We start from the raw sequence: 16,640 nt of genomic DNA, 5'->3' as shown, positions 1-16,640 counted from the left end.
CGGGGTTGGGGTCAATCATTAACTTGGGGGGTGGACATTGGGGTCCACCTGCAGACCCTGAGGGCATCGACCTCAGATGGACCACGTGGATGTGGGGAAGCGGTGTGGGGCGGCGCTGTGGGGAAATGGCACTGATCTCAAAGGAAGCCCTGGGGGACACCACTGTCACCACCCCCCCCCACCCCGGACACGGAGCCTCTAACCCTATGGATGTGACCCCCCCCCAAACAGTTCCTTGACTGGAATGGAGAATGACTCCTCCTCTTCTCACGGCCCCCGTCCTCCCGGCAGAGACCCTCGGCCCCCTCCACCGGGGTAAAGACACGGCCCCGTGCGGACACAGCCCGGGTGCCCCCCCGTGCTCGAAGGGCCGGGGGTTCCCACACCGCGCCCATCCCCTCCCCCGCTCCGCGCTTTCGCTTTCGCTTCACAACCTGAGGGAGCGCATTCTGCCTGGCGCCCGATGACGTCACATAAGACTCCAACTACCATTGGCGGAGAGGCGACGGAGGAGCCAATGGGGGCGCGGGGCGGGGCGGAGGAGTAGGAAAAGCTGAAGGAGCTGCGCTGGGTGCGGCGGACTTGAGAGTGCAGCGGTGCGAGGCGATGGGCTCGTGCGGGGCGCTGGGCCTGGGGCTGCTGCTCGCCGCCGTGTGCGGGGCGGCGGCCGGTGAGTGCGGCCGGACCGGGACCCCTCCCCGCCCATAACCCCACCCCGGGGCTGTGTCCGTGGGATCCTCAGACCCCCACCCGCGGCTCACGGCCCCGCTGCGCTCCGTCCCCGCAGAGCTCCATACCCTGCGGTACATCCGTACGGCGATGACGGATCCCGGCCCCGGGCTGCCGTGGTTCGTGGACGTGGGGTACGTGGACGGGGAACTCTTCATGCACTACAACAGCACCGCTCGGAGGGCTGTGCCCCGCACCGAGTGGATAGCGGCCAACACGGACCAGCAGTACTGGGACAGAGAGACGCAGATCGTACAGGGCAGTGAGCAGATTAACCGCGAGAACCTGGACATACTGCGGCGGCGCTACAACCAGACCGGCGGTGAGCACGGCCGGGGCCGCGGCTCCGTGGGTGTGGGATGGGCTCCATGGCGCAGTGCCGCCCACACCCCCCAGGCCTGGCCCTGCCCGGCGGCACCGTCCCGGGGCTGCCCGTCACAGCCCCACCGCGCTCGGGGTGCCGCGTCCCGGGGGGACCCCAACCCATCCCCGCTGCAGTGGGAGCCCCGGAGCCGGAGGGGCCCCTCACCCCCTGCCCGGCTGTGTTTCAGGGTCTCACACAGTGCAGTGGATGTCCGGCTGTGACATCCTCGAGGATGGCACCATCCGGGGGTATCATCAGGCAGCCTACGATGGGAGAGACTTCGTTGCCTTCGACAAAGGCACGATGACGTTAACTGCGGCAGTTCCAGAGGCAGTTCCCACCAAGAGGAAATGGGAGGAAGGAGGTTATGCTGAGGGGCTGAAGCAGTACCTGGAGGAAACCTGCGTGGAGTGGCTGCGGAGATATGTGGAATACGGGAAGGCTGAGCTGGGCAGGAGAGGTGAGCGGAGTGGGGGGGGGCCGCAGTGTGGGGCTGGACGTGGGGCGGGGGCTGAGCGTGGGGAGCTCAGCCCGGCCCTCACTGCCGCCCGCCCGCAGAGCGACCCGAGGTGCGAGTGTGGGGGAAGGAGGCCGACGGGATCCTGACCTTGTCCTGCCGCGCTCACGGCTTCTACCCGCGGCCCATCGTTGTCAGCTGGCTGAAGGACGGCGCGGTGCGGGGCCAGGACGCCCAGTCGGGGGGCATCGTGCCCAACGGCGACGGCACGTACCACACCTGGGTCACCATCGATGCGCAGCCGGGGGACGGGGACAAGTACCAGTGCCGCGTGGAGCACGCCAGCCTGCCCCAGCCCGGCCTCTACTCGTGGGGTGAGTGAGGGGATGTGGGGCTGGGGGGCTGCGGGCTGCCCCTTCCCCTGCTGATGGCCCCGCTCTCCCCCAGAGCCGCCACAGCCCAACCTGGTGCCCATCGTGGCGGGGGTGGCTGTCGCCATTGTGGCCATCGCCATCGTGGTTGGTGTTGGATTCATCATCTACAGACGCCATGCAGGTAAAAGCAGAGGGGTGCAGGCGGGCCGTGGGGGCAGTGGGGGCATCTGGGTCCCCCTAGGGAGCCCTCAACCTGGCTGTGATGTGAACCTGTGTTGATTCATCTCTCTGTCTGCAGGGAAGAAGGGGAAGGGCTACAACATCGCGCCCGGTGAGTGATGAGGGCAGCGCTGTCCCCCACCTCTGCCCAGTGCCCGGGCGGTCCTGGGGTCTCCACTTTCTCTCAGGGTACCCATTCCTGGTGCTTGGGGCTGCTCCATGCCCCATAGGGAGCACAGGACTGGGTCTCACAGCTGTTCCTCCCTTATAGACAGGGAAGGTGGATCCAGCAGCTCGAGCACAGGTGCGGTGTGGGGCTGTGGGTTGGGAGGGGTCCATGTGCTCTCGGTGGTACTGCCCAGGGCTGGGCTATGCTGGGGCTCTGCGGGGAGACCCCCGGAGCAGAGGGTTGGGATGTGAACCTGGCCCCGTGGGACATCATCCCTTCTCATCCCCACAGGGAGCAACCCCTCCATCTGAGTGCTGTGCTTCAGCCTGCAAGGAGCCAACAGTCCACACCAGCATTTGGGGTCGGTGATGGACACAGCCCCATCCTCTTGACCTCTCAGATGTCCCTCTGCTTCCTATGCTGACTGTTATTCTTTGCCTGCACTGCTTCCTGTGAAATAAAATGATGGGCCATTCTGTGCTCAGCTTGCCTGCATTCTGCACTGTGCTGTGGTTGGGGATGGGGTGGGTGAGGGGACCGTGTCCCAGTTTGGCTGCTCAGGGTGCAGATGTGGCCCTGTGCTGAGTACCCACTGCCCTCCCCCCCATCTGCCTGCTGCTCACTCCCCCCTGTGTACCCCCATCCCTTCTCACCTCTCCTCTGTGACCCCATGCTGGTGGTTGCTTGCTCCCTGTCCTGGCAGAACTCTGATTTTCCCAATGGCATCCCTGGGTGTTGGGATGTGGTCTCCTTGGTCCTCCCCCCAGCAGTCACTGCACATATCCACCCCACTTCCCCCCCAGGTTGTTGTCCCACACCACTCCTATTTCCCTCTCCTCCTTCCACCCCCTTCTCCCCCCCCCCCCCCCCCCCCCCATCCAGCTGCCTCTGCAATCCTCACCCACAACCTTGCCCACTCCACCTCCCTCATCCCGCCCTTCCCCCAGCTCTCCTGTCCCTGCTGGGCCCCCTCCCCTCACATTGTACCCTACACCCAAATAAATACGTTTGTTCTGCTGCCCTCCAGCCGTCTTCTAGTTTATTTCCCCCCGATTTGTTGTTGTTGGGGGCTCCGCTCTTCACCCTGGGGGGAAGGGGCTCTGGGGGTCCCTCATTCTCCCTGCACTTCTTACAGCACCGGGACTCCCCGCGCTGAGATCCCAACACACCCGGGTACAAACATGCGGCTTTATTCCCAGTTCTGTGTCCCACCCCCGGCCCCGGTGGCACTCAGTGGCACTGCAGTCCATGCAGTGGCCGTTGTGTGTCGTACAGCAGCGGTACCGCAGCGCGCCCGGCTCGGCATCCATGTGCCCACGGCACAGCTCTTGTGGTCCCTTGTCGCTGCCCCGGTGTCCCCACCTCCACCCTCAGTGTCCCCAACGCGCAGTGTCCCCATCCCACATCCCACCACCCCCTGCCCTCCCCATCCATAACTCCCGCTATCCCTCTCCTTCTGTCCCCCTCCCCCGGTGCTCCCTGTTGTCCCCAGTCCCGCAGAAGGCTGCCGGGGCGCAGCACCTCGTGGGGGGGTCCCTCCTGCCGCATCTCTCCCCCCTCCAACACCACTACCCATTGTGCCAGGGCTGCCCGCCCCGTCACCATAAGCACTGCACGTCCTTACCCTCTGGCTACAAGGATCCAACTTGTGGACAGGCTTCTGATGCCCTGTGTATTAGAACCATTCTGATGGTGGCCCTGCAGATCTGCTCTCAGCCTGCCCGCAGTCTGTTCTGTGCTGTGGTTTGGGTTGGGATGGGATGGGGGAGGGGGCCATGTCCTGGCTCGGCTTCTCTGGGTGCTGGCGTGGACCTGCACTGAGTGCCCACCACCCTGCCCTCCTCCCTCCGGCTGCTGTTTGCCCTCCCTATTCCCCCCATCCCACATCACCTTCCCCCCTGTGCCCCCACACTGATGGTTGCTAGCTTCGTGTCCTGGAAGTGCTGTCCAGGATGAACTCTGGCTTTTGCGATGCCACCCCTGTGTGCTGGGATAGCATCCGTGTTCCTCCCCCTCACCTCTCCCCACAGGTACATCTCTACCCAAGACCACTTTTTCTTTCCTTTCCCTCCCACAGACTGGTCTGGTCTGGCCAGCTTTCCCTTGCCCAGACACGAGGCTGACAGTGACCTCAGTGAGCCCCATTTTGTCCATTCCTGATCACACAGAACACTGCAACGGCTGACCAGAGGTGGGGGTCTCTTCTGGAGATACTCAAAGCCCACCTGGTGTGACTGCTGTAGGGAAATGCTTGGGGAACACAGAAGTCCCTCCCACCCCCTGCAGTCCTGTGCCCACCCCACCCTCCTTGCTTGTCACTCCATCACACACTGCTGCTCTCCCTCTTCTCCCCAGCATTTGCCCTTGCACTCTCCCTGGTATCTGCATGGCTTTCATATGGAGACATGGCTGGAAACTTCGTCCCACTTTGGGCTGAGCTGTGCCTCCCCTCCATAACCTACAGTGCTGCTGCAACTGAGGGCAAACACTCAGCTTCCATAACCAATCATGCACTGAGGATGAGCTGCCCACCCCCCACATCCCAACCCACTCCTCTACAAAGCATCTCCACTTTATTCCACACAAATCCCAGGGCATCCCATCCTGCAGCTGGAAGCAGAGGCAGCCACTGCTCCCCATATCCCATTGCATGCCACTCCAGCTGCTCCATGGTTCTCAGTGCTGTAGCAGCCGGCTGTAGGGTCCGCCGCGGGTCCTCAGCTCGGCGGGTGTCCCCATCTCAGCCACCGTGCCATGCTCCAGCACCACAACGCGGTCTGCCTTCTCCAGCATCCGTGGTTGGTGGGTGATGAGCAGCACCGTCCGGTCCCCTCCATTCCTCACCCACTGCTGCAGCTGTAGGACACACAGCTGCCCATCAGCATGCACTGCAGGGCCAGACCCTCCCCCCACCCACTGCTCAGTGCTCACCATTGCATCGCTGTCCCCATCCAGAGCACTGGTGGCTTCGTCGAGGATAAGGACGGTGGGACGCCGCACCAAAGCGCGGGCAATGGCGATGCGCTGCTTCTGCCCCGCTGACAGCTGCCCCCCTCTCTCCCCTACGTCTGCAGGATGAGGGTGGGGATGAGTGGGGTCAGACACCCGGGTCCCCCCCTGCTCCCCAGCACTCACCAGTGCCAAAGCCTTGCTCCAGTGCAGAGATGAAGCCCAAAGCACCTGCAGCCTTTGCAGCTGCTATGATCTCCTCCTCTTCGCAGTCCTCCATCCCGTAGGCAATGTTATCCCGAATGGAGCCAGAGAAGAGCACGGGTTCCTGCCCCACCAGTGCCACCTGCCCCAGGGCAGAGGCTCAGCCCCAGCACTGCTCAGTGCAGCCACATCTCCCCCCACCCCCTCACCTGGCGGTGCAGGTAGCGGTGCTCGTAGTCCCGCAGCGGCACCCCGTCCAGCAGCACTTCCCCAGCCCCAGGTTCATAGAATCTCTCCAGCAGTGCCACGCAGGTGCTCTTCCCGCTGCCATTCAGCCCCGCCAACGCCGTCACCTCACCGGGGCGCAGCTCGAAGGTGACATCTTGCAGGACGAGGCGCTCAGGGCGAGTGGGATAGGCGAAGGACACCCGATGGAAGGTGACGTGGCCCCGCAGTCTGGTGGGCACATAGGTGCCACCAGCACCCACAGCTCGCTCCCAGTCCAGGTAATCAAAGACCTTGCAGGCGGCCACTGCATTGCTCAGAAGGTCACCATAGGAGTACGCCAGTGCCTGCATGGCACAGCACCCAGGATACGGACATGGGGATGTGACCCCCAGGCACAGCACCCAAGGTGGGGACACGGGGATGTGGCCACAGTCATGGGGATCCGGTGGCAGAGGACGCACTGCCTGACCTCACCTGCACGCAGCTGCCAGCTTTAGTCTGGTAGAGGATGAAGGCGACGAGGCTGCCGGCAGTGAGGGTCCCCTCGCGGAGCTGCTGGTGCCCACAGTATAGCACCAGTGCCTGCACGGCCAACTGCAGCACCTGTGGGGATGGGGCTCAGCGGGGATGTCCCCATCCCACCTGGACACCGGGGTGTCCCCTCGTGTCAGCCTCACCCGCTGGATGAGGAGAAAAATGGCCCTCTCTGTGTCCCGCTGGTCCCGCAGCCGTAGGGTCCTGTCCAGCACCTGGCTGTAGCGGTACTCCTCCTCCTCCTCGCCATTGAAGACCCGTACCATCTCAATGGAAGAGATGGACTCCTGCACTGCCGCTCCAGTGTTGGCTGCTGCATCCAGCACGGCCCGCTGCAGCATCTGGGGGGGACAGTGGGTGTCAGCACCCATGGGATGGCCAAGTACTCGCCATCCCACTTCCATTCCTGCTCCACTCTTCTCCATCCTCTCATCCTTGCTGTGTTGGACCCACGATCCCCATCCTGTTATCCCCATTCCCACTGTTCCCATCCCATTGCCACTGTTTCCATCCCTGTCACCCCAACCCCACCATCCCATCCCTGCTATCACCTGGTGCCGGGTGTCATAGACTTTCCGTGCGGTGACGGCGAGCGGCACTTCGAGCAGTGCCAGCATTGTCAGGCGCGGGGACAGCCCCAGCATGAAGGCGCAGAGCCCCAGCACCTGCCCCAGGTTCCTCAGCATGACGTTGATATTGAGTGCCAACACGTTGCTCGCCAGCGTCACATCGGTGGTCAGCCGGGAGGCCAACTCAGCTGTGGAGTTGAGCGGGGTGAGCTGGGGATATGGTGTGGGGACAGGGACAAAAGTGCCCCCAGTCTGTACCTGCTGTGGTCTTCTGGAAGAAGGCGAGGTCCCGGTACACCAGGCTGGAGAAGAGCTGGTCGCGGGTGCGCAAGACGAAGCGGAACCTGATGAAGGTGAAGAGGCCACCGCGGCAGCCGGCAAACAGCGAGCTGGGAAGGAATTGGGGGGGCGACTCCAAAACCCATCAGGGGTCAATGGAGAGCCCAGAACCCTTCAGACAATCACAAAGGGTCAATGGAGAGCCCAGAACCCTTCAGACAATCACAAAGGGTCAGTGGAGTGCCCAGAACCCATCAGAGGACCCCCAGATATGGACAGAGACCCCCAAACCCATCAGACGACCACCAGAGGTGGATGGGGTTTTGTGGAGGGATGTGGGGTCCCTACCTGCTGGCAGAGGCCAGGCACATGAGGCCGACAGCAGCGGTGAAGGCGGCGAGGCCGTCCCCCTGGCGGAGGACATCCAGAGCCCTCCCGGTGCAGTAGGGCACTGAGGTCTCACCCAGTGCAGCCAATGCGAGGAAGAGGAAGGCACAGCCAAGGAAGGGCCACTCGGGCCAGGCGAGGGCCAGCAGCCGCCTCAGGGGCACCCAGGCCTCTGCCTCCTTTGCCCCAGTGGCCACAGTGGGGACCAGGAGGCTCCAGGTGAGCAATGCCACCACAGCTGTCCCGTGGGTCAGCACCAGCCAGGACGGCGTTGCCATGGCCAGCAGCACCGGGGCAGCTCCAGGCAGACCTACATAGCCCCGTAGGGTCAGGAAGATGGCGGGGCCCAGGCTCAGCAGCACCGCAGCCCCATGGGGTCCCCTGGGGGCCAGCAGCTGCCCGGCCCCCCCCAGCACCAGGAGGCGCAGCCCGGCCTCCAGCCAGGAGCCCACCCAGCCCAAATGGGCCAGTGCTGGGAAGAAGTGGGCCAGGGCCAACATGAGGGCCAGGTCGGCCAGGAGCAGCGTGCATGACAGGCGCAGAATGTAGGGCGGCATCGCCATGGCTGTGGGGTGGGGATCCCCAGAGCTTCTGGTGCACAGCTGGACCAGGTGGGCTCCCCGGGGTGCTCCTGGTGCAGGTCCTCAGCTCCCCTCAGCACCTGGAACACACAGCAGTGCTTTTAGAACGGCCCCCACTTTCAGTCCGGCTCCCCACAGCCCAGCCTGGAGCACACAACAGCCATCACCAAACCCCTCCAGTCCCCATCAGATCCCTCCAGCCCCTCGACAGTCCCCACCAGTAACCACCAGACCCCACCAGTGGCCACCAGACCCCACCAGCCCCTACCAGTCCAGCCCTCTCCAGCCCCCTCCAGCCCCTCACCGCCGCCGCTCTCCATCTCCTCCCCGCTCCGCCATTACTTTCACTTTCAATTACCCGCCCCTCTCCAAACTGCAGTGTTCCGATCTGCCTGGCAACTGATGACGCGGAACCATCTCGGCCAATGAGCAGCGTCGCTGCTGCATCGCCTCAGCCAATGAGAGACGCTCTCGTTTCCGAGAAGCTCCGGCCGCTGCCGGGCATTGGGATCGGGCCGGAGGGGGATCGGGGCCGCGATGGGGACGATGGGCGCGGGTCGCCGCCTCCTCCTCTCGCTGAGCCCGGAGCGCCGGCGCTGCGCCGCGGTGATGGGTCTGATGGCGGCTTCAGCGCTGGGTACGGGGCGGCGGGAGTGGGGGTGGGATCGGAGTGGGGTTGGGATTTGAATGAGGATGAGGTTGTGGTGGGGATGGGGATAAGGGTAGGGATGGGGATGGGATTGGGAACCGGATGGAATGGGATTGGGGATGGAAGTAGCCATGGAATGGGATGGGGAATGGGATGGGGATTGGGGTGGGGGTAGGGATGGGTATAGGCTGGGCACTGGGAATGGGGTTGGGATGGAATGGGAATGATGTGGGTTTGGAACTGGGATTGGGACTGGGTAGGATGGGGTGGGGATGGGGAGAGAAATGGGAACTGGGGCTGGGTTTGGGATGGGGATGGAATGGGGATTGAAGACAGGGTGGGAATGGGAATGTGATGGAGTGTGGATGGAGATGGGACTGGGGTTGGATTGGGGTGGGGTAGAAATGGGATAGGAATAGAAATGGGGTTGGGGTGGGGTAGGGATGGGGATGGAGATAGAATTGGGGTCGGGTTGGGGTGGGGGCGGTGATTGAATGGGAATGAAGATGGGTTTGCGGTGGGGTGGGGGGCTGCAGCCAACTGGAGGGCAACAATGAGCTTCAGAGGTTCACCTCTGAGCTTTGGGGGTGCAGCACCAAACTGGGGGTGCAGCATAGAATTCCTGGGGCACCATTCCTCGGGGGGGTCCCCCATGCCCTGACCCTGCTGTGGTGACAGGCGAGATGGCCGTGCCCTACTACATGGGGCGAGCCAGCGACTGGGTGGCCCGTGAGGACGAGCTGGCAGCCATCCTGCCCATGGTGCTGCTGGGCCTCAGCAGGTACCGGCATAGGGGGGACGCGGTGCGGGCAGGGGGCAGCGCAGGACCCCCTGACACCCCACTGCCGTCACAGTGCTGTCACTGAGCTGGTGTGCGATGTGACCTTCGTGGGGACACTGAGCCGCACGCAGAGCCGCCTCCAGCGCCGCGTCTTCGCCGCCGTCCTGCGGCAGAGCATCACCGAGCTGCGCGCCGACGGGGCCGGTGAGGGGGACCGGGCTGGGAGGGGACACGGGGATAAGGGACAGGGGTGGCACTGACGGCGCTGTCACCCGGCAGGGGATGTGGCCATGCGGGTGACGCGGGATGCGGAGGACGTGCGCGAGGCTCTGGGTGAGGCGCTGAGCCTCCTGCTGTGGTATCTGGCGCGCGGCCTCTGCCTCTTTGCAACCATGGCCTGGCTGTCCCCGCGCATGGCGCTGCTCACCGCGCTGGCGCTGCCGCTGCTGCTGGCCCTGCCCAGGGCTGTGGGGCACTTCCGGCAGGTATGGGCTGCTGTCTGCACCTCCATGTGCCTTTGGTCCCCTCCATGTGCCTTTGGTCCCCTCCATGTGCCCAGTGTCACCACCATGTACTCATTGCCCTATCCATGTGCCCACTGTCCCCTCCATGTACCCACCATCCTCCTGCTGTTGTCCCCTCTGTGTGACCGCTGTCCCTCCACGTGCCCCATGCCCCTTCCATGTGTCCACCATCCATGCCATGTGCTCATTATTCCCTATGTGTGACCATTATCCCTTCCACATGGGTTCTGTTCTCTGCATGCCCCCACTGTCACCTCCACATGCCCACCGTCCCCTTTATGTCCCCTCCATCCCCTCCACGTGTTCTTTGTTCCCTCCATACATGCACTGTCCCCTCCCCAGCCCCCATTCCCTTCCCACCCGCCCTGCAATGACACTGCTGTCCCCAGGCCCTGGCACCACAGATGCAGAAGGCGCAGGCCCGGGCCAGCGAGGTGGCAGTGGAGACCTTCCAGGCCATGGCCACTGTGCGAAGCTTTGCCAATGAGGATGGGGCAGCTGCACACTACCGGCAGCGCCTGCAGCAGAGCCACCGCCTGGAGAAGAAGGATGTGGCCCTCTACACTGCCTCTCTCTGGACCAGTGGTGTATGGGATGGGGTGGCTCAATAGCATGGGGACGTGATGGGATGGGGCTGGGGGATGTGGGGACATGATAGGATAGGACTGGGGGGCATGGGGACATGGTGGGATAGGGCTGGGAGATGTGGAGACGTGATGTAATTGAGATGTCAGGAGATGGGGACAGAATGCCAACGGGCTGGAGGCCATAATGGTGTGGAGATGGCAGGTCATGGGAATATGATGGCATGGGGACTGTGGGACATAGATGTGATGGCATGGGGACATCAGGATGTAGCAGGCACAACAGTTCAGGGGCTGTGGGGCAGGAGGGTGCAGTGACGTGGGAATGGGCCGGCATGGGGGCTCCAGGACACTGGGAACATGATGGCATGAGGGGACATAGCACAGAGATAGCACAGCTGTGGGACACTGGGACAGGGGGGACATTGACAGAACAGGAAGGTGACAGAGTGGTGCTGGAGACTCAGAGTCCCAGGGGGAGGTGTCCCCTGGTGACCTCATGGCATCCTCAGTTCTCAGCCCTGGCCCTGAAGATGGGGATCCTCTACTATGGGGGGCAGCTGGTGGCCGCGGGGACCGTCAGCACTGGGGACCTCGTCACCTTCCTCCTCTACCAGATACAGTTCACTGATGTCCTGAGGGTGAGCCTGAGAGGATGCCCATATCCGCATGTCCCCATGTCTCCCTGCCACAGTCACAGTGTGTCACAGTGTCCCTGTGTTCCTACATCCTTCCTGCTGTGTCTCCAGGCCAATCGCAGTGTGTCCCCATGCCCATCCATGTCCCTGTGTCCCCACGTCTAACCCTCTGTGACCCCTGCCACATCCCTGTGTCACCTCCTCTGTCCCCATACCTACCCCGTCCTGTCCCCATGCCAATCCCACTGTGTCCTCTGTGTCCCCATGTCACCGTGCCACGTGCCCTTGCCCTCCTGGCCACGTCACTACGCTGTCCCCAGGTCCTGCTCGACTACTTCCCCACACTGATGAAGGCTGTGGGCTCTTCGGAGAAGATCTTTGAGTTCCTGGACCGGGAGCCACAGGTCGCACCCTCAGGGACAATGGCACCCACTGACCTGCAGGGCCACCTCCAGCTGGAGGATGTCTGGTTCTCCTACCCTGGGCGCCAGGAACCCGTCCTCAAGGTGGGCACAGAGACACAGCCAGGGGACACGGGGGTGTGGTGGGACAGCATGACAGGTGTGGGAGCACAGTGGGGTGATTCAGGGACATGGATGTGATGGACAGGGTGTGAGGATATGAAACAAGGAGATACATGGAGGGGGTGGTATGGGGACACTGCAGAGGGACATGAGATCATGGTATTGAGGGCGCGGGGACATGGCACATGGTGGGTTTGTGGCACTGGGACATGATGAGTGAACAGAGACATGGTGGGGAGGGCATGGGAATGTAGATGTGGTACCAAAGGTGTGGGAACAAAACAAAGGGTCAGGGGGGGAACAGGGACAGAAGGACACAGCAGGAAGGCCGTGGGACCATGGAGGTGTGGGTACAGGGACACCATGGGTGTGACATCCGTGTCCCCAGGGCGTATCACTGGAGCTGCGCCCCGGGGAGGTGCTGGCACTGCTGGGACCCCCGGGCGCAGGGAAGAGCACTCTGGTGGCCCTCGTGTCCCGCCTGCACCAGCCCACGGCCGGGCGCCTGCTGCTGGATGGCCACCCCCTCCCCGCCTACCAGCACTCCTACCTGTGCCGCCAGGTGAGCAGCCACATGTCCCCATGGCTCCTGGTTGTCCCTGTGGGTCACCGTGTGTTCTTGCATATCAGCAGCCATCCTCATTGAGTCACCAGATATCTGGGTCCCCAGCCATCACCACACACCCTGATGTCTCTGCCATATCACCACTGTGTCCCCTGCAGTGTCCCGGCCAAGCCCCCAACCATCCTTGTGTCCCCAACCATCCCACCATGTCCCCAGATGTCCCTGACACATCCCCAGCCATCCCCACCGCCTCCACTGCCACGTGCCCATGTCCCCAGCTGTCCCCCCCACTGCAGGTGGCCGTCGTCCCCCAGGAGCCGCTGCTCTTTGCCCGCTCACTCCACGCCAACATCTCCTATGGGTTGGGGGGCTGCAGCTGGGCACAGGTGACAGCGGCCGCCCGCCGGGTGGGCGCCCACGACTTCATCACTCGCCTGCCCCAAGGCTACGACACAGGTAAGCTGTCCCCTCTCTGTTCCGGGTCCCCTCCATGGTCCCCTCCCAGCCTGACCCTGCTGTCCCCGCAGAGGTGGGCGAGTTGGGAGGACAGCTCTCCGGGGGGCAGCGGCAGGCGGTGGCCATTGCCCGTGCGCTGCTGCGGGACCCCCGCATCCTCATACTCGACGAGCACACCAGCGCCCTGGACACTGAGAGCCAGCAGCAGGTGGGATGTCCCCCACGTCCCCGTGTCCCCACATCCCCCTGAGCCCTGTGTTCCCTCAGTTTGCACGCCTAGGTCCCCATGGTCCCCTGATCTGGTGTCCCCTTATCTCCACTCCTGGTGTCCCTCGGTCCCTGGCAGTGGCTGAGGACATCCCCCTGACCGTTTCTCCTCCCACAGGTGGAGCAGGAGATCCTCGCAGCCAAAGGGTCGGGGCGTGCAGTGCTGATGGTGACGGGGCGGGCAGCCCTGGCGGCGCGGGCACAACGAGTGGTGGTGTTGGAGGGGGGAGAGGTGCGGCAGGAGGGACCCCCCCACGAGGTGCTGCGCCCCGGCAGCCTTCTGCGGGACTGGGGACAACAGGGAGCACCGGGGGAGGGGGACAGAGGGAGTGGGGGGGAGGGATAGCGGGAGTTATGGATGGGGAGGGCAGGGGGTGGTGGGATGTGGGATGGGGACACTGCGCGTTGGGGACACTGAGGGTGGAGGTGGGGACACCGGGGCAGCGACAAGGGACCACAAGAGCTGTGCCGTGGGCACATGGATGCCGAGCCGGGCGCGCTGCGGTACCGCTGCTGTACGACACACAACGGCTACAGCATGGACTGCGGTGCCACTGAGTGCCACCGGGGCCGGGGGTGGGACACAGAACTGGGAATAAAGCCGCATGTTTGTACCCGGGTGTGTTGGGATCTCAGCGCGGGGAGTCCCGGTGCTGTAAGAAGTGCAGGGAGAATGAGGGACCCCCAGAGCCCCTTCCCCCCAGGGTGAAGAGCGGAGCCCCCAACAACAACAAATCGGGGGGAAATAAACCAGGAGACGGCTAGAGGGCAGCAGAACAAACATATTTATTTGGGTGTAGGGTACAATGTGGGGGGAGGGGGCCCAGCAGGGACAGGAGAGCTGGGGGAAGGGCGGGATGAGGGAGGTGGAGTGGGCAAGGTTGTGTGTGGGCAAGGGTGAGGATTGCAGAGGCAGCTGGATGGGCGGGGGGGGGGAGGGAGAGGGAAACAGGAGTGCTGTGGGACAGCAACCTGGGGGGGAAGTGGGGTGGATATGTGCAGTGACTGCTGGGGGGAGGACCAAGGAGACCACATCCCAACACCCAGGGATGCCATTGGGAAAATCAGAGTTCTGCCAGGACAGGGAGCAAGCAACCACCAGCATGGGGTCACAGAGGAGAGGTGAGAAGGAACGGGGGTACAGAGGGGGGAGTGAGCAGCAGGCAGATAGGGGGAGAGGGCTGTGGGTACTCAGCACAGGGCCACACCTGCACCCTGAGCAGCCAAACTGGGACACGGTCCCCTCACCCACCCCATCCCCAACCACAGCACAGTGCAGAATGAAGGCAAGCTGAGACAGAATGGCCCATCATTTTATTTCACAGGGAGCAGTGCAGGCAAAGCATAACAGTCAGCATAGGAAGCAGAACGAGATGTGAGAGGTCAAGAGGATGGGGCTGTGCCCATCACTGACCCCAAATGCTGGTGTGGACTGTTGGCTTCGTGCATGCTGAAGCACAGCACTCAGATGGAGGGGTTGCTCCCTGTGGGGATGAGAAGAGATGGTGTCCCACGGGGCCCATGTTCACATCCCAACCCTCTGCTCCGGGGGTCTCCCCGCAGAGCCCCAGCATAGCCCAGCCCTGGGCAGTACCACAGAGAGCACACGGACCCCTCCCAACCCACAGCCCCACACCGCACCTGTGCTCGAGCTGCTGGATCCACCTTCCCTGTCTATAAGGGAGGAACAGCTGTGAGACCCAGCCCTGTGCTCCCTATGGGGCGTGGAGCAGCCCCAAGCACCAGGAATGGGTACCCTGGGAGAAAGTGCAGACCCCAGGACCGCCCTGGCACTGGGCAGAGGTGGGGGACAGCGCTGCCCTCATCACTCACCGGGCGCGATGTTGTAGCCCTTCCCCTTCTTCCCTGCAGACAGAGAGATGAATCAACACAGGTTCACATCACAGCCAGGCTGAGGGCTCCCAAGGGGGACCCAGATCCCCCCACTGCCACCACTGCCCGCCTGCACCCCTCTGCTTTTACCTGCGTGGCGTCTGTAGATGATGAATCCAACACCAACCACGATGGCGATGGCCACAATGGCGACGGCCACCCCCGCCACGATGGGCACCAGGTTGGGCTGTGGCGGCTCTGGGGGAGAGCGGGGCCATCAGCAGGGGAAGGGGCAGCCCGCAGCCCCCCAGCCCCACATCCCCTCACTCACCCCACGAGTAGAGGCCGGGCTGGGGCAGGCTGGCGTGCTCCACGCGGCACTGGTACTTATCCCCGTCCCCCGGCTGCGCATCGATGGTGACCCAGGTGTGGTAGGTGCCATCGCCATTGGGCATGATGCCCCCCGACTGGGCGTCCTGGCCCCGCACTGCGCCGTCCTTCAGCCAGCTGACAACGATGGGCCGCGGGTAGAAGCCGTGAGCGCGGCAGGACAAGGTCAGGATCCCGTCGGCCTCCTTCCCCCACACTCGCACCTCGGGCCGCTCTGCAGGCAGGTGGCAATGAGGGCCGGGCTGAGCTCCCCACGCTGAGCCCCCGCCCCACGTCCAGCCCCACACCGCGGCCCCCCCCCCACCCCACTCACCTCTCCTGCCCAGCTCAGCCTTCCCGTATTCCACGTATCTCCGCAGCCACTCCACGCAGGTTTCCTCCAGGTAACTCTTCCACCCCTCAGCAACACCTCCTTCCTCCCATTTCCTCTTGGTGGGAACTGCCTCTGGAACTGCCGCAGTGAACGTCTTCATGTCTTTGTCGAAGGCAATGAAGTCTTTCCCATCGTAGGCCACCTGACGATACCCCCGGATGGTGCCATCCTCGAGGATGTCACAGCCGAACATCCACTGCACCGTGTGAGACCCTGAAACACAGCCGGGCAGGGGGTGAGGGGCCCCTCCGGCTCCGGGGCTCCCACTGCAGCGGGGATGGGTTGGGGTCCCCCCGGGACGCGGCACCCCGAGCGCGGTGGGGCTGTGACGGGCAGCCCCGGGACGGTGCCGCCGGGCAGGGCCAGGCCTGGGGGGTGTGGGCGGCACTGCGCCATGGAGCCCATCCCACACCCACGGAGCCGCGGCCCCGGCCGTGCTCACCGCCGGTCTGGTTGTATCGTTCCTGCAGTGTGTCCAGGCTCACTTTCACACTCCGCTCATTGCGCTGTCCGATCTGCGTCTGTCCATCCCAGTACTGCTGGTCCGCCTTGGCCGCCATCCACTCGGTGCGGGGCACGTACCTCCGCGCGGTGCTGTTGTAGTGCACGAAGAGTTCCCCGTCCACATACCCCACGTCCACGTACCACGGCTGCCCGGGGCCGGGATCCGTCATCGCCGTATGGATGTACCGCAGGGTATGGAGCTCTGCGGGGGCGGAGCGCAGCGGGGCCGTGAGCCGCGGGTGGGGGTCTGAGGATCCCACGGGCACAGCCCCGGGGTGGGGTTACGGGCGGGGAGGGGTCCCGGTCCGGCCGCACTCACCGGCCGCCGCCCCGCACACGGCGGCGAGCAGCAGCCCCAGGCGCAGCAGCCCCAGGCCCACCGCCCCGCACGGGCGCATCGCCCCGCACCGCACCGCTCCTCCACGTTCTGGGACCAGTCCCCGTCCCGCACCGCGCCCCCATTGGTTCCTCCGTTGCCGCCCCGCCAATGGCGACCGGGAGCGCGCGAG

The 16,640-nt window shown here is 64.1% G+C and overlaps 4 protein-coding genes across 11 annotated transcripts; 2 read left to right on the top strand and 2 right to left on the bottom strand.

Moving 5' to 3' along the window:
• The first annotated feature begins 575 nt into the window (after window positions 1-575).
• On the top strand, window positions 576-3,338 carry BF2 (Major histocompatibility complex class I antigen BF2). Of its 4 annotated transcripts, none has more exons than NM_001031338.2 (8): window positions 576-670; window positions 788-1,051; window positions 1,281-1,553; window positions 1,652-1,924; window positions 1,998-2,105; window positions 2,223-2,255; window positions 2,415-2,447; window positions 2,604-3,338. In NM_001031338.2, exons 1-8 carry the CDS (start codon window positions 607-609, stop codon window positions 2,621-2,623), a joined length of 1,068 nt encoding a protein of 355 aa, NP_001026509.1. In that variant the 5' UTR covers window positions 576-606; the 3' UTR covers window positions 2,624-3,338. The 4 variants fall into 4 exon arrangements, with proteins under 4 accessions (NP_001026509.1, XP_046757440.1, NP_001384222.1 ...); XM_046901484.1 differs by having other exon boundaries at window positions 2,374-2,447; NM_001397293.1 differs by lacking the exon at window positions 788-1,051.
• Window positions 3,339-4,868: 1,530 nt separating this feature from the next.
• Window positions 4,869-8,383, bottom strand: TAP2 (transporter 2, ATP binding cassette subfamily B). Of its 2 annotated transcripts, none has more exons than XM_046901501.1 (10): window positions 8,312-8,383; window positions 7,424-8,123; window positions 7,055-7,185; window positions 6,779-6,984; window positions 6,371-6,568; window positions 6,168-6,296; window positions 5,675-6,037; window positions 5,448-5,607; window positions 5,244-5,380; window positions 4,869-5,168 (listed from the first exon to the last, which is right to left on the bottom strand). In XM_046901501.1, exons 2-10 carry the CDS (start codon window positions 8,023-8,025, stop codon window positions 4,989-4,991), a joined length of 2,106 nt encoding a protein of 701 aa, XP_046757457.1. In that variant the 5' UTR covers window positions 8,026-8,123; window positions 8,312-8,383; the 3' UTR covers window positions 4,869-4,988. The 2 variants fall into 2 exon arrangements, with proteins under 2 accessions (XP_046757457.1, NP_001092827.1); NM_001099357.2 differs by having other exon boundaries at window positions 8,348-8,383.
• Window positions 8,384-8,453: 70 nt separating this feature from the next.
• TAP1 (transporter 1, ATP-binding cassette, sub-family B (MDR/TAP)) lies at window positions 8,454-13,795 on the top strand. Of its 2 annotated transcripts, NM_001135968.2 has the most exons (11): window positions 8,497-8,680; window positions 9,371-9,473; window positions 9,547-9,677; window positions 9,753-9,958; window positions 10,387-10,584; window positions 11,094-11,222; window positions 11,540-11,725; window positions 12,132-12,305; window positions 12,605-12,764; window positions 12,836-12,972; window positions 13,150-13,795. In NM_001135968.2, the coding sequence occupies exons 1-11, from the start codon at window positions 8,581-8,583 to the stop codon at window positions 13,375-13,377; spliced, it is 1,752 nt and encodes a 583-aa protein (NP_001129440.2). In that variant the 5' UTR covers window positions 8,497-8,580; the 3' UTR covers window positions 13,378-13,795. The 2 variants fall into 2 exon arrangements, with proteins under 2 accessions (XP_015150475.1, NP_001129440.2); XM_015294989.3 differs by lacking the exon at window positions 9,371-9,473 and having other exon boundaries at window positions 8,454-8,680; window positions 13,150-13,645.
• On the bottom strand, window positions 13,796-16,583 carry BF1 (MHC BF1 class I). Of its 3 annotated transcripts, none has more exons than NM_001044683.3 (8): window positions 16,451-16,583; window positions 16,070-16,333; window positions 15,568-15,840; window positions 15,196-15,468; window positions 15,015-15,122; window positions 14,865-14,897; window positions 14,673-14,705; window positions 13,796-14,515 (listed from the first exon to the last, which is right to left on the bottom strand). In NM_001044683.3, the coding sequence occupies exons 1-8, from the start codon at window positions 16,527-16,529 to the stop codon at window positions 14,496-14,498; spliced, it is 1,083 nt and encodes a 360-aa protein (NP_001038148.2). In that variant the 5' UTR covers window positions 16,530-16,583; the 3' UTR covers window positions 13,796-14,495. The 3 variants fall into 3 exon arrangements, with proteins under 3 accessions (NP_001038148.2, XP_040504575.1, XP_015150482.1); XM_040648641.2 differs by having other exon boundaries at window positions 14,673-14,746; window positions 16,451-16,545; XM_015294996.4 differs by lacking the exon at window positions 14,673-14,705 and having other exon boundaries at window positions 16,451-16,545.
• Window positions 16,584-16,640: the final 57 nt, after the last annotated feature.

The sequence above is a fragment of the Gallus gallus genome, chromosome 16, assembly GCF_016699485.2.
Source record: "Gallus gallus isolate bGalGal1 chromosome 16, bGalGal1.mat.broiler.GRCg7b, whole genome shotgun sequence".
In the NCBI taxonomy this organism is placed as follows: Eukaryota; Metazoa; Chordata; class Aves; order Galliformes; family Phasianidae; genus Gallus; species Gallus gallus.
The sequence above is the reverse complement of the archived record's forward strand: the minus strand, read 5'-3'. Positions and strand labels throughout refer to the sequence as shown.